General features: G+C 39.1%; 1 protein-coding gene across 3 annotated transcripts in view; it reads left to right on the top strand.

The window, feature by feature from the left end:
* Window positions 1-15,450, top strand: part of DDC (dopa decarboxylase) — a 70,689-nt gene extending 55,239 nt beyond the window's left edge. For all 3 annotated transcript variants that reach the window (XM_061994954.1, XM_061994953.1, XM_061994955.1), the window contains 2 exons: window positions 7,420-7,521; window positions 11,585-15,450. In XM_061994954.1, the coding sequence (XP_061850938.1) occupies window positions 7,420-7,521; window positions 11,585-11,794 (312 nt within the window). In that variant the 3' untranslated portion in view covers window positions 11,795-15,450. The remainder of the gene's footprint in view (window positions 1-7,419; window positions 7,522-11,584) is intronic.
* The last annotated feature ends 657 nt before the right edge of the window (window positions 15,451-16,107 follow it).

Genomic DNA, 16,107 nt, shown 5'->3' with positions numbered 1-16,107 from the left:
TAGGTACAATAGAAAAAAGGGATGTCCCAAACTCCTGCCATCCAATTCCTAACAGATTAATTCCTAAGAAAGGCTTTTGTCATTGCTGTAAAATCACTGGATGAAGAAGTCTTGATTTGGAAAGGTTCTGGGATGGATGGTACCCTTTACTTCTCACTTTTGTCACACTGTAATTTTATACTGACTCTACAAATATCACAATTAGATTTTTCTCCTTAATGAGGCTTTCAGAAATAAATTTTGACCACAGTGGCAATTCTGATGTTCTGTCATCCTTGTGGCAATCTGGTACATATTCTTCCACTGAAAAACTGATGTAAGGTTTGTTATTGCTTTACAAGGCTACCATTACAGTTTTTAGGGGGATTCTTTCTCAGGTTAGATTTCTGAAGACTGCAATTATTTCAATATGATGACATCATCAACAAGGTTTTAAGTAGGGCTAGATGTCTCACTGGGAAAATAGAGGGCTGGAAACCTCATATTGATTACACAGCCTTTTATCAGGCTGGTTTCCACAGGCCAAGTATTTACATTTGACAAGTTTCCCTTTGTCTCAGACATTTCCCTGACTGTCCAGACAAAAAGTGCTTGTCTTATAGTGCTATAATTACAGTTTAGGTTTTATTTTCAGTGACAATACAGTTTAGGAAGTCTAAGCAAATAATTATTTTCTTAAAGATACTGGCTCCAAAATAAGGCACTAATATGTTCCTTTATTGGTAAAGGTAATTCAGAGAGTTCGATTTACAAGGGTTTGTTGAATTGAGTGTGTATGTTTAATTTTTCATAAGGACTAAATAGTTCTTTTTTTCTGGATGTAAACTTCCATCCAAAAAAATATTGGGTTTTTTTTTTCCTCTTTAATTGATGTGTTTTAAGAAAAACATGTTTGTTACATTTCCAGTCTTAAGTCTGCATCAAAATTACTAGATAATCACTGCAACCTGGCTTGTACTAAGGAAGGCATTTAGGAATATAAATATTCCTGGGAGATGAGAATGTGTGACTTGGATTCAGATACAATAACTTTGTAGTTTTTCAAACCTTCCAGTTAACGCATTCTTTTCCCACACACCATGTAATATTAACCTATTGCAAAGTATAGGTTTTAAAGCAGTGGTAAAGGGGAGGAAAGTAATATCTGAAGGATGTGGGGAGAAAAAAATTACAAATTTTGGAGGTTAAGTCCCAAAGCTGCAGAGGACATGTACAAAGATAGCAAAACCAACAACAATTCCTTGGGGACTACAGCTTGACAGGACGGGATGGGATTCATCTCCCCTGTAAAGGCACTGGATTATTTGGGAGTAGACTAGCAAATTTAATAAAGAGGTCTTTAAACTAAGGGACCTGAGGGGTGGGGAGAGAGCAACACAGGACAAGCTGTTCCCTCTAGCTGGGAAACAGGGTAGGACAGGGAATGCAATGATAAGTGCCCTTCATCTGCACACTGGGCTGAGATATGGAAGGCTGACCACTCTGAGGAAGAGCCAAACTGGGGAGGAACCTCCTGCACCCGTCCAGGGAAACCTGTGTATTTGAGTAAGCCCCTGCGCTGCCTCTACACCAATGCACACAGCCTGGGGAATAAGCAGGAGGAATTGGAGATTTGGGTGCGATGCGAGGCTACGACCTCATTGCGGTCACAGAGACATGGTGGGCCAGCTGCCATGACTGGAGCACAGACATGGAGGGTTATGTGTTGTTCAGGAAAGACAGACTGACAAGGCGTGGAGGTGGAGTTGCTCTCTATGTGAGAGAGCAATTAATGTGTACCGAACTGTGTCTGGGTGGGGATGAGGAGCAGGTAGAGTGCTTATAGGTAAAAATTAATGGGCAGGGCAAGGCAGGTGATATTGTTGTAGGAGTCTGCTACAGGCCACCTGATCAGGAGGGGGATGTGGACAAGGCCTTCTACGAACAGCTGAGAGCTGCCTCACGATCACAGTCCCTGGTCCTCATGGGGGACTTCAACTACCCTGATATTTGCTGGGATAGCCACACAGCCAAGCACATGCAGTCCAGGAGGTTCCTAAAGATTGCTGACGACAACTTCCTGTCGCAGATGGTCAAGGAACCAACAAGGAGGGGTGTGCTGCTGGACCTGGTACTGACAAATAAGGAGGGCCTGGGTTGGAGGCAACCTTGGCTGCAGTGACCATGAGATGGTAGAATACAAGATCCTGTGTGGAAGAGGCAGAACACAAAGCAGGACCGTGACCCTGGATTTCAGGTGAGCCGACTTTGGCCTCTTCAAAGATCTACTTGTACGGATGTCATGGGATATGATTCTAGAAGACACAAGTGCCAATGAGAGGTGGTCAGTCTTCAAGCACCACTTCCTCCAAGCCCAGGATCAGTGTGTCCCAATGCACAAGAAAGGAGGAAAAGGAGGTAGGAGGCCTCCATGGATGAGCAAGGTTCTGCTGGGACAACTCAGGCAGAAAGCAGCCATCTATGAGAGGTGGAAACAGGGGCTGGCTTCTTGGGAAGACTATAGGAACATTGCCAGGGCATGCAGGGGTGCAACTAGGAAGGCTAGAGCCCTTCTAGAATTAAATTTAGCCAGGGATGTTAAGGACAGTAATAAGGCATTTTTCAAGTACATCAGCAGCAGAAGGATGGTGAGGAGGGATATGGGCCCACTGCTAAACGCTGAGGGTGCCCTGGTGTCTGAGGATGCAGAGAAGGCTGAAGTACTGAATGCCTTCTTTGCTTCAGTCTTTACGGCGAAGGCTGACCCTCGGGAAGCCCAGTCCAGCAAGGATAACATGATGGCCAGGACAGCAGAGGACTTGCCCTGAGTGGTAGAGGAAAAGGTTAAAGACTTGTTGGCCAAGCTTAAGGCTCATAAGTCAATGGGTCCTGGTGGGATACATCCTAGAGTGCTGAGGGAGCTGGCTGATGTGATTGCTAAGCCTCTCTCCATCATTTTTGAACAATCATGGAGGACAGGCAAGGTGCCTGAGGACTGGAGAAAGGCCAATGTCACGCCAGTCTTCAAACAGGGCAAGAAGAATGACCCAGGAAACTACAGGCCGGTCAGCCTCACCTCCATCCCTGGAAAAGTGATGGAACAACTCATCCTGAATGTTATCACTGAACATATGAAGGATAAGATAGTTATCAGGGGGAGTCGACATGGCTTCACCAAGGGGAAATCCTGTTTGACCAAACTGATAGCCTTCTATGAGGGCATAACCATCTGGCTAGATGACGGGAGAGCAGCAGATCTCATTTACCTTGACTTCAGCAAGACTTTTGACACTGTCTCCCATACATCCTCATCAGAAAGCTCAAGCACTGTGGCTTGGATGAGTGGATCGAGAGCTGGCTGAATGACAGAGCCCAGAGGGTGGTGATCAATGGTGCAGAGTTGATTTGGAGGCCTGTGGCCAGTGAAGTTCCACAGGGATGGGTTCTGGGGACAGTCTTGTTCAACGTTTTCATCAACAACCTGGATGAGGGGACTGAGGGTACCCTCAGCAAGTTTGCTGATGATACCAAACTGGGAGGACTGGCTGATTCCCCAGAAGGCTGTGCTGCCATTCAGCGTGATCTCAACTGGCTTGAGAGTTGGGCAGAGAGAAACCTCATGAGGTTCAACAAGGACAAGTGCAGAGTCCTGCATCTGGGAAGGAACAACCCCATGCACCAGTACAGGCTGGGGGTTGAACTGATGAAGAGCAGCTCTGCAGAGTAAGACCTGGGAGTCCTGATTGATAAGCTAAATATGAGCCAGCAGTATGCCCTCGTGGCCAAGAAGGCCAATGGCATTCTGGGATCCATCAAGTAGAGTGTGGCCAGCATGTCAAGGGAGGTTCTTCTCCCTCTCTACCCTGGTGAGGCCTCATCTGGAGTCCTGTGTCCAGTTCTGGGCTCCTCAGTATAAATGTGACACAAATGGTCCATTTGTAAATGACTCAGTTACAATCTGTTTACCCGTTTGCTGGCTTAAGTCCACTCAAAGAGTTCAGAACTCATTGGAGAAATTAGCAGTTCATGTTTTGTATGTGATCCCCAAGAACATTCCAATTCAGATGAGTCCTCTGTAGGACTTTGCCAAGCATAATGAACTCTATTAAAAATTAATGGCAGAGACCCAGAAACTGGGACTGTACAAGAGCAATGCCAGAGAGAACATTTCAACAGTCTAAATGTCTGTTGACTCTTGACAGTATTTTCTGTCAGTGAATTGAGATGCAGGCTAAGGCAGGCAGACACGTGAAACCTATAGGAAGAAAACTATGAAGTGATCAAGGCTCGGCAGGTATGCTTATTTGCATATGCACAGTAATGTACTCTAATGCTTCAGAGAAGCTCTGTTCAATCAAAAACTGGTTTAGTTTTTGAAGGCTTTGCCCAAAAATTGAAATTCAGTTTAAATACCTCAATGCAGAAGCATTTATATTTATATTCACACATATGCTTATAAACCCACAGATTTTTAAAGAGACCACATCTTAATGCCTCACAAGTTTACTTCTCTCATTAATGATTATGTAAGACAGTTCCCTTACTCCTGAATAACCAAATGAATTAGCCTTTTCTTGGTTTCTCAATTCCCTTCTCTCTGCAAAAGAACAATGGTCTGTTGGATTCCACTTTGGGAACTCACATGGTAAAGAGATTGTCCAAAGGATATTCCTAGAAACAGTATATGAGTCGGTTTGTGTACGGCCAGGTTTTTTGTTAAATTACATAACAGTGTTAAATAAAATAATTTTAAAAGGTTAAATAATATTTCACTGTCAACTTCAATTTAATCCTGCTAAGGACATAGAATGACAAAGATATCAAAATCAAAAGCATTTGAAGGGTAAAAATATCCATAGGTCAGGCTTGGTAGGTACACATTCAGCAAAAAAATGAGAACAGCCTGTCAGTTTTTACCTTTTCTTCTTCCCTGCCCTTGGTTTCAGTGCCGACAGTTCTCTGAACAGGCCTTTATTTTCAAAGTTTACCTGCGTGTCTTCAAAAGTTGAAGCACTAAAGCCACACCTATCCTCCCATGAGTTACTGCTGTGCAGTGTGGGTACAGCTCTCAGACTTACAGACAGAGGTGTGGTTCCTAAAAGCCCTTTGGTTTCACAGAACTTCCAGGCATTAAAATGTTTAATTTTATTGGCTTTAATTACGTTTGGTTTCAAAAATCTTTGTGCAATTCTGGATAAGAGCATGCAGTTCAAAGGTGCATGGCCTTGGGCAAATGTGTTATGCAAAGCTACATCAGGTGAAACTTCAGTAAAATCTCCCCTTTCTCTCTGCTTCTGGATAATCTAAAACATTTGGTGCCTCCCAGTGGCTTTAGAAATTATTGCTACTTGTTAAGACTCAATAGGGAGTCTTAACAATAGCATAGGAAGTTAAGACTCTTCCTATGGATAAAAGTACTTGCATCCAGACATAAATACAGAAGAATTCCAGAACACCAATTTGTGTTTCACTGAATATTCTCTATTTTTCCTTGGTTTTATTTCTTTCAAATTCATGAAACATCCTTTCATGCAAAAAGTGGCCGTAAATACCAGCTATAAAATGTACAGCATGGGTCCAGAGTTTCCTTGTACAAACTATTTGCAGTAAGCCAAATTTTTACTTTATTCAGTTCTTACCCAGGTAAATGTTGATAAAATTCAGTTGGTGATTACATGCAGCTGAACAGTTGTGAACATGGTTTCCAAGACATAGCATACACAGTGTGAAATTTTGCAGAGCTGTATAAAAGATATCAGTTTGGTTAAGGCTACAGAACATGAGTATAGGAGGAAACAATAAAAGATCATTACTACATGTATGCATATTTCCCATACATTTTCCATGTATTTATGTATGCAAGTATCTGTATGTATAGATAAACTTTTGGTCAATTTTCATAGCTGTAAACTCAGGCTATTTATATTAGCAGAAAATTCAAATGCCTTGGAAAAGATTGGGCATTTTATTGTTCTCATTCCTGTTTCAGGGAGCTTTCAGTCTAATTTTAGAGAGAGATGATAGATGGATGTCACAAACAACAGAGAGGAAGTGGTGATGACAGTGATATTGGCTGGTTGCATAGTACACCCAACATGAAGGTTTCAAAGCAATGTTTTGATTCAATATAAACAATGATTTTCTATGTTAAGAAATAAACAAACAGAAAGCTATAATTAAGATTGCAAAATGCATTGGGTTGTTTTGTTGTTTTTTTTTTTTTTTCTTTTCTGCAATTTCTGCTTTGCCTTGTTCGTGCTCTTTTGGAAAAAGTTCCTGTGCGATTAAACATTCCATATCTAACCCCGGCCCAAAGTGAAATGTTTTGGTTTTGTTTGATGACTGTCCTTGAACTTGCAAAAAGGCAAAGTGCAAAAGCAGGAAAAGACATAGGCTTAGTTGGTTCTTTTTTGTAAAATTATTTGCAATCATAAATATATAAAGATATGAAACTTTAAACATGATAGATGTTGCTGATAATTTTTCTTGTAGACTGGCTGTTATATGAAGACAAACTAACAGCTGCTTACTGTTGTTATATTAAGCTTGGGGTTTATAGGGCAGTAAGCCAGTGAGAGGGAGACTGCATAAGGTACTGCAGGTACCTGATGAGGATATGGGGTTTTCTTTTCCAAGTGCTTTTGAATTAATTTTCTGTTTGGAAGAAGGTGCAATGTGATATGAGAATGCAAGCATCACTGACTGATGTTAAGACATCTCAGATGGTTATTAGTATGGATGTTGGTATTTTTTCCGATTTGTTTCATTTTAGAAGAGCACTGGTTTTTTGTGTATAAATAATTGCTGTGCTTTGTTGACCAATGTCACTGGTTTTGCCCCAGTAACTTGTAAACAGGTTGGCTCAGATCTGCTATGTGTTTTCTTGAGTATGCTGCTATCACCCTTCTTTTCAAATGAACCTGAGCACCCAGGTCAGAAGACTGAGCACGTTCTCCCCTTTATCATAGTTACTCTTTTGTTAAGGGAACTATTCTAAAAATCATATCTTTTCAACTTATTTTGTACTGGAATCATGATCCTTTTCTCTCCATGTATCTGTGCATCTCTGCTTTCCCCATAATAATGTTTGGGCTCTTTAGCCATTCCCAGCCAAAACTGACAGTGGTAGAAAACCCAAAGAAGAATTATTATAATTCTTTACTATTAATATACTATTAAAACTGTGCCAAAATGTTTCATTAAGAGACAGACTAGTAGTGCCTAAGATAGACTGAACTACTAATATAGTAACTGCTCAATATGGTCTCTGGAAGTCATAAATGAGATGTAAGTTAACATAAACAGATGGTGATATGTGAATATTATCACATATCAGAAGAGGGAACACAGAAAAGAGATTAGGAACAGAAACAATTTAGCACATCTTTTCTATTGATGAATCAAATATATACAATGTAGATACTGTCTTTCTCTTCTCAGCACATCAGTCTGTCACATCAGTTTGAACATTTAGTCCTTCAGGATGAAAGATTTGAGATCTGTGCTGAGGTCGTCTTGGGACTAATCTGTTTTCGGCTGAAGGTAAGGCAGCTAAGACCTCCCATTTCTTCTGTCATGTTTTACAGCAACACAATAACCTGCAATTGAGTATACTCTTTGTAGTTAATACACTCACTAATTTTTAAAGGAAAATAAAGGGAGATCATTTAAGTCAAAGCAGACTAAAGAAAAAGAAGCTTAGGACAATTTTGTTGAAAAATTAGTAAAATGTTTAAGAGAAATTTAAGGATATTAGGGCACGGAAATATATAGTCAGGGCAAAAAAAAAATGGTCTACCCAGTCATACAAAATGACTGCTGTCTTCTATGCTTGACGAACTTTGATGAAGATGACTGTTTTAATATATTTCCCTCGATATTTTTGTATGATGTGTGAGTATATGTATATGTATTACATATCAAGTTAGTTTTATATGTGTGTCTGTTTAATATCATGTATGTATATATATATATAGACACACACTGTCATGGATGAAGATTAGAGTAGTAGCCACTTTATTGTTGTTCAAAGACCCTTGGCTGTGGTCTGCTTTTTTTTTTTTGGCTGAACTGAAAAATCCTTTTTGCCCCTATTGGCCTTGCATTCCCCAAAAACCTCTGTAAATGTCAAGTTCATTGACACAGAGCCTTTGCCTGACGGGAACTAGAAAACTCATTCTGCACTAAGAGCATAAGAGCTTCGGTAGTTGGGAGGGTTCACTTGTTTAATCAGACATTAAAAAGGGGATCAGGGTCTTATTTTAGGTAAAGAACTCATTTAATAGAGGAGCTTGCAACTACAGCCTCTGTAAAGGGCTGGATTGTGACACTGGATCTGAACACCAAGCAATAATAACAACACTGGTGTTTTGCACAATCATGCAAAACACGATACTTGAATGAGTTTTTAGCTTTTCTGAAGGCTCACAAACACATCTTGGCTCCTTCTGAGTAGTGTGGTATTACTACTTTTCACAAATTCTTTTCTCAGTCATTCAGTTACACCAGTTACCCGGGTTTGATGCAGTTGGCTGAGAGAGCTAACAAATCTTTAACAAAAAGGTAATGGTGAGTTCATCTGGAATAGGAAAATAATGTTGTTTTAATTTATGTTGTTTAACTTAAAGAAAAAATAAAATATGGTGCTAGAGGATTCAGCAGTTTACAGAATGTGGTATTTTAGAAAAAATGGAAATATGAATATAATTTCTTTCTTAACAGAACTTTTAAAACATTTTGAGGAATAGTTCCTACAGCTTTTATTGCACAATAACTAGATGTTGGTTGTAGTCTGCTCTCTCCCATGGAAAAAGCAAACACTAGTTCTGCAGATACAGAAACAGCTGTTAGTCAGGGCTCTACATTTACTTTAAAGAAACAGTCCTAGTGAAATAGAGCATAGCAACACAGGAATCATCACTTTTAATCAGACCAGGTGTTCATCTGCATGATGAACCAGAGGAAGAAGTCAGATCTACAGAGAAAGACAAATTTACGGTAGAAGGTAAATATTAGACACCTAGCTAAGAAATTTTTTTATAAGCTTTAGAATAAAGATGTGATTCTGTTGAAAGCCAATGTTGAAACATCAGTGTTTTCTTCATTTGCCTTCCTGGTTCAAAAAATGAAAACAAAACTAACAAGGTTTTAAGTGAAGAATGATTTATAGTTATTTTTGCAGCTTTACTTGCTTTTTAAATCATATGCAAAAATCTTCCTGTGACTTATGTAACTTGTATAAAAATGCATCTTAGAAGTAGGATGCTTGTAGCTTTTGTGTGGTTACAGTAGGACTAAGAGACAGAGGACTTGAGCTGCAATGCTGCACAACTGTAAAAGTATAAACTATTTTCCCTCCCTTTGTTCTGAAGAAATCCTTTTCTATTTTTTTCTTAGCTTTAACTTTTATTTTTTTGTCTTTCACACTGTTGAGCAGAAAGACTAATGATCTATTATTTTGATAACGATTTCATCAAATGCATCATGACAAAGGGTTAATTTTTGGCCCCTTTGTCTCGTCTACAGATGGGTGCAAGTCAAACTAGTCATTTGTCTAAGGGTATGAGAACATTGTCTTGCTAAAGCTGACAGACTCAATCAGAGCTGGCTTCTCAAAGCTCTGGGAGAGGATTAGTCACTGCTAACTTCAATTTGGCGTGACACTTGAGTGTCACAGAAACCTCTAGGTACAGCTGTGAAAGTAAAACTGAAGAACAATATACAAATCCTTCTCCTTCCTCCCTTCACCCCTGCCAAGGGAATTAACATCATATAGCTGCTTCTATTGCCTAAAAAGTTAGTGCTATGCATTTCATAATAAAGGCAAGGACCATCATTGTAATGACGGATTACCTTTGCTAAAAAAGCAGTATATCATTGTCACCAGTGACTGACCCATAATGGATGGGCACTTGCAAAACATCAGAGTTGGTTCCTTTCTTAAGAGCATTCAAACTGCATAAATATCTCCAAGACGACTAAGGCTAAGCCATGAATTTCAGACTGTCATCCAAATTCCCTAACAACTTGTGCTAAGTTTTGACTCTGGTTCAGCTCTAACTCTAATATGATCCAAAAACATGAGAATAGTACATTTATCCTCTGTGCCAATAGGAAAATGTGTCTAGCTTATGCTTTGTTTTTATATAGAAAAGGTTAAGTAGGCAAGTCACAGCTGCATAGATTTGAGAGAACATGTTTTCTGATATGGATGTTTTCAAGAAGACCTATGCTGCTACAGTAACAAAACTAGTCCTGAACAGATAGATTTGTCCATTTGCAACTCTCTATCTCAGTGGTCAGTTAAACCTCACCACGGTAAAAGGGCTCCTAGCATCTCTTGCAATTCTGTGTTACCAGCAGTGTAACAGAAAGAGTGAAGACTGTACAACAACTAAGATGCTTCGCCAAAGAATAAAATTACAGCACTCAATATCAACATGGTATATCCTAAGCTATTATGGCAAACTGACCAGGAAAACTGAGGCCATCTTTCGGTCTGCTGATATAAGAGTTAGCTAGATGGGTTCCTTTAATTTGAGTAACAAAGACTGTCAAAGACATGCAGCTAATACTTCATCCTGTGGTCCTAAATCAGACAAAAATCCTAAGATTTTTGGGGTTCTTTCTTTCATTGTTTTCATTTGGTTTTGAAAATCTGATATCGTTTATTTTATTCTCAAATGCTGACAGGCGTGAACTAGAAAAAAGATTGATTCAACATTAGCTGAACCTGTAAAAGAACCAGTACTCCTCCGTGCAGTTCTATTTCTTTTGAGATTTGATATTAAGAGCATATAGCATTCCATTATAGCATTCCTGCTATATTCCTGCTAGGGAAATCCTCACCTTCACTATTTGAGTACAAGGAGAGCTAAGTCTATGAGAAGGAGATAAAATTCAATACTGCATGCATGTGGAGTCCCTCTGCCCTTCTGCAAAATATTTAACATGTATATCTTTATTTCCTGGAATGCAGAACACTGTTTACTTTCAGTGGAAAGGCATTTCTAAAATCTCGCCCATCCCCAAACTCAATCTGTACCCTTCTGTATCAAAGACTTCCTATAGAACTTGAGCCAAATATTTTTTTAGGGTTTCTACTGACTGTATGAAAATTACTTATGCCAGGAGTAGATTACCTTAACTATTTTTTTATTAAGGGAAAGACTCTCTCACAGCAGCCATGCTTAAGTGGAGAACAGGTTTGTTTTACAAATGCTAGTAGAGTTCATTGCAAAACTTCCTCCCATGTTTGTCTGAGTAATCTGAGAAAACTGTAATGAAATGGACGCAACGATGAATGCATTTACATGAAGCTACATAGCTGATGACCTTAGGTCACAAAGAAGCAGTCAGCTATCACAAATGCCCCAGTGTGAATACTGCTCTTAAACCCCAGTTAATCAATAAATCTCTTTGTGGCTGAAAAATTATCTCGTGTGCCCTCACGTTTTTGTAATCCTTTGATGGCAAAGCACCGAGAGATGAGAAAGTGGCCATGTGTTACTGGTGGTACTTGGGCTTGGCTGCTTGGTGGGATTTATATTTTCCAAACTTGCTTCTGGAATTCATCACACCCTCTGTTGCATTACAATGATTTCAGGGCTCAAATGAACTAAATAAGGCACTTCTTAAAAGCATAAATGACGCCAAGAAGATTCATCTGGTCCCATGCCACCTGCGAGAGAAGTTTGTGCTGCGTTTTGCTATTTGTTCCCGCACAGTGGAATCCACCCACATCAAGTTTGCCTGGCAGCATATCTCACAGCTGGCAACTGATCTTCTGAGAACATGGGAGCAAAACCACCACTAGCAGTAACAGTAGTAAAGTAGAAGTGGAGAGAAGGTAATTAAGTGGCTTTCTCTGTGTTGCCAAGTTTTATTTTAGGGGCAGAGGGGCAGTCAAATTATGAAGGAAAAAAATAAAAAAATCTGTTGTTATATAGCCCAGCTGCAGTAGCAAAATCCTTGCCAGCAAATTGTGTTGTAACCTTAGCCATTCCTTTTCTGTAATGTAGTTTCATCTTGCCTGTTTCCAGGATGCACATAACTATGGAGGCTCAAGCTGTCATTTCTTACCGTTTTGTAATCAAAAGCATTTATCAAAGCAAGCACTGGAAACGGAAGGGTTAGTGCTCCCTCTGTTGTCCTTTTAACCTCTAGTACACCCACTCCTTTCTTCACAGATGAAACTGTGATTTAATATTATGCAGATTTATCATTACTATGACTACAGAAAGAATCCAAGTGGGAGGAAGTTCAGCAACTTGATTTTAACATTGTTCAGGTCCCATCTAAACAGACACACACGCAAATGCTGTCATGATTTGGGGCACTGTTACATCATGAAACACTTGCTGCAGTAATTTTGTAAATATAGTTAGGACTTCAAGACTTCTTTCATTACATAACCAGATTGGGGGGAGTGAGCACTAACTAAATACTAACTGTCCTTATGGCAGGTTCTCTATTTTGTCCTAAAGGATTTGTTTTTAAAACAGCCATTTTGTCAAATCTCAGCTGATTATGCTGATCATTCATACTGAGGCCTCTTAAAGAGCTCCTTCTTAAGAGTTTTGACAAAAGCCATTGCTACCTGGTATTCTATGTTTTTAACCAAGTTATTATAAGCAGTGATTACTTGAAAATAATCTATAAGCTCTGTTTTGTGAAATAGAGTTGTGATTTCTTTTTACGGCCTCCAAAGCTTACTTCATTAGCTAACAAATCCTTGACAAAATGTGCTGAGAAATGTGAGAGCAAAAATACTACTCTGTTTCTCCAATTAGCTAACAAACAAGATAATAAAATGTAATATAGAAATGAAGACAACCCCTAAAACATGCTTTGTTGCCCCCATCTGTGGTTGTCTTCCATTGACAGGGACCCATGAAATATGCAAATACTGGAAAACAATTAACCTTCAGAGGAAGTCAAATAACATGTACTTGACAAAAATTTGACAAACCATCCTGTCCAAGGCAGGTAAAAAGGTGAAATGGAACTCAATATCTCACTTTAATAAGTACTTTTGCTGTTTTGAAAACATAAATTCTAGACAGGTATTTCTATGTAAATAAGAACAAAACAAATAGCTGCTCCAAGAAAAACAATCTGAATGACCCATTTCTATATTCACATTACTTTTACTCTTTTACTGTTCATATTAATTTCTAAAGCATCTTGAACATTTGCTCATTTACTCAGTTGCACATTTACTCAGTTTTCTTCCTCCATCCCTTGCAAGTATACTTTCTACATTTGGGAAGTTGCAAGTGGATCATGCAATATACACCAGAACAGTTAACACAGTCTGCTCCTACCCACTGTCTTTCTGGAAGGGATTAAAGAAGTAGACTGTGGACCAGGTGGATTCTTCTGCTGATTCCTCATCACTTCTGTGGAGCAAACGGGGGAAGGATTAGTATTAATGTGTGTGCAAGTGGTACATAATGCACTTAGGAAAAAATAACCAAGATCTGAAATTCCAGCAGGTGAAGCCATGACAGTAGGGGAAGTGGTGGCATACTGCCCTTCTGTAAGGCTAGCCAGAGGCTGTGTTACTCACCCACATGGAAAAGCTGATTTCAGTTTCTTTAATGACAAATTAAGCTGGCAAAACCAAGTATTATTTGAGCATTATCTGAGCCATTCCACAAGACATTACTTTCACCTACAATATTAGAAATTTTGATAGCATCATTCTCTACAGTAGAACCAATATGAAATGCATCTTTACTAGCACAATGCAACAGGTTGGTAGACTGAAGAGAGCAGAAAGTGCTGGCAGTTTTTTCCTTTCTCTGTTATTAGGGTTTTTTTTAAACAACATTATTCAGTTCCTATGACTTGGCAAACAATGATCATCCATAGCACATATGGTTCACAGAGATACAATTTTACAGCCTTTACATTATGAAAACACTAGAATCTAGGAGCTAGAGAAGAATTACACCTTCTCTATGAGACAGGCCAGTATTTTTGGATGTGAGATATATAACCAGGTCTGTCCAGGAGAAAAAAGAAATAAAAAGGATGAAATTCTGATCAAAGCTATCATGAAGTAAATCCAGGATAATTCCACTGAAATGAAATGGAGTTGCTTTCAGCTTACGTCACATAATTGAAATTAACATCTAATTAATTAAGTATTAAGTAATTAAGTATTAAGTAATTAAGTTTGGAAAAAGAAATGCATAAAGTGAGAAACCACTAGACTGAATGTAAGAGAATTTTGGTGGAAAATCTCTCCATGGAAACCAGAGCAGAGTAGATGATGCATGCCTGTGTGAGCCTCAAACTGCTGTAGAACAGGGACGCAGGCAGGATGCACATCCAAACCCAAGAGAGGTGAAATACTCCCAACAGCCTGGAGTTAGACATGTGTCCCTCTAGCCAAAACTGACACTCAGTTCAACATTCTTTGGAATTACGTTTCCCCGTGGCCAGCCCAATGCAGAAATGTGAAGCTCACAGTTATGACTTCCTGAAATTATGGGATGATTTGACTATGTAACTGGTGAAGGCCTGTCTCTCATATCCTCTTTTCCCCACATGATAATTCCTCTATAGACTATTAATGTTAGTCTAATGTTAGATCATCTGAAAATTAAATCTGGGCTGTGTAATCAACTCAAGAACAAAAGTGTTGAAAAGAACATTTTAAGAGAACAATGTGACTGCTGTTTCTATTCTGTAGCTTTGCAACATATCTGTGAGGAATATTGTATTTATGAATAGTTAATATGCGAACCTGAATTTATCGTGCCTTGTGTGAAAAAAGCTAATACAATCTGTGCCGACTAATGCTGTTTGATGTTAAAAATAATTTCAAAATGTTAGCATTGTACTTAAGTAGAATATCCACATCTCAAGGGAGATAGTACAGCTACTGGAGAAAGAGGTAAAAAAGTAACTTTTCATTAACTATACTTATTTAAAAAACCCAAAACACTAGCACAGTGCTAGTACGATACTTTACATTCTTAGTAATAATGAGAGGTTACAAATATATTTTATTACAGATGGTTACATTTTGAAAAATGTAATTATGAAAGTATCATTAATGTACTCTGAACTGCATTATAATTATTAAATTTCTAATTTTCTCATGCCTTTACATACAAGATTCTGCTCACAGTGGTGGGGTTTTTTTTGTCTTCTGTAAGGATACCATAATTGATGAGTACTACTCATGTTGCAGTTGCCTTACAACAGCAGTCTAAACCTTGAGATGTGTAAACTGGAATTGCTTGAAGATAGGAGCAAATGAGAAATAAAACCTCTGAGAACTCTGAAGGCCAGGGTGTTAAGGACAGATTAAATAACTGTCAACGGATAATATCTTTGTCTGTATGACCTAAATGGAAAAATAATCAGACATTTAGTGCTTTTTTGTTATAATGTGTGAGCTATCAAGTTCTTTTAAAATCTGTATCCAAAGCCTACTAAACAGACATGTAGGTTTTAATTGGCAGCTTTAATAAATGGAAACAAAATTGTGACTCTTGTCTGTCTTTGCTCTTAATCAAGCTTTTCCCATTTTATTCACGCCAGATGCACTGTAAAGGGTCCAACTTCCCTACTCAGGTCTTGTCAGTGCCCTAGTTTTAAAACATGAGACTTCCTGTGCGAAGTTTCCTCCTCAGTAAGACAAGTATGAAAAATGCCTGGCCGTAACCAAGGAAGGGACCTTTAGAGATCATCTAGCCCAACAATTCTGTCCTTTTTATAAAGTTCTGCACGATTCTGCAGCTGGGGCTGGCTTGCCCAGCTTCAGCTTTTGTTGGCAGCTCAGGGACCACCAGGTAGGGCAGGGCAGGGCAGTTGGCCACCTTCATCAGTCCTGCCTGGCTGCAGCCTCGGCTCCCGAGGGGAGCTTGCAACTGCTGGCTTCTCCACTCCCTGCCACTGTACAACCCAAGGGAAATCAAGCAAGCACATCTTGGGGGAAATTTGATGGCAGCAGTGTTAAACTATAAATGTTACCCCAGTTTTTTCTTAGATGGCAGCTTGCATAGCAGTGCAGACAGTTTAATATGCTGTCTGTGCTAATGGTATAAGAAGCTTGATGTATAACAAAAGCCTGACAGTAAGAAATGTTTCTCACAGGAAATTAAATGTTCA

This window comes from Colius striatus, chromosome 4, assembly GCF_028858725.1.
Source record: "Colius striatus isolate bColStr4 chromosome 4, bColStr4.1.hap1, whole genome shotgun sequence".
Taxonomy (NCBI): domain Eukaryota; kingdom Metazoa; phylum Chordata; class Aves; order Coliiformes; family Coliidae; genus Colius; species Colius striatus.
The sequence above is the reverse complement of the archived record's forward strand: the minus strand, read 5'-3'. Positions and strand labels throughout refer to the sequence as shown.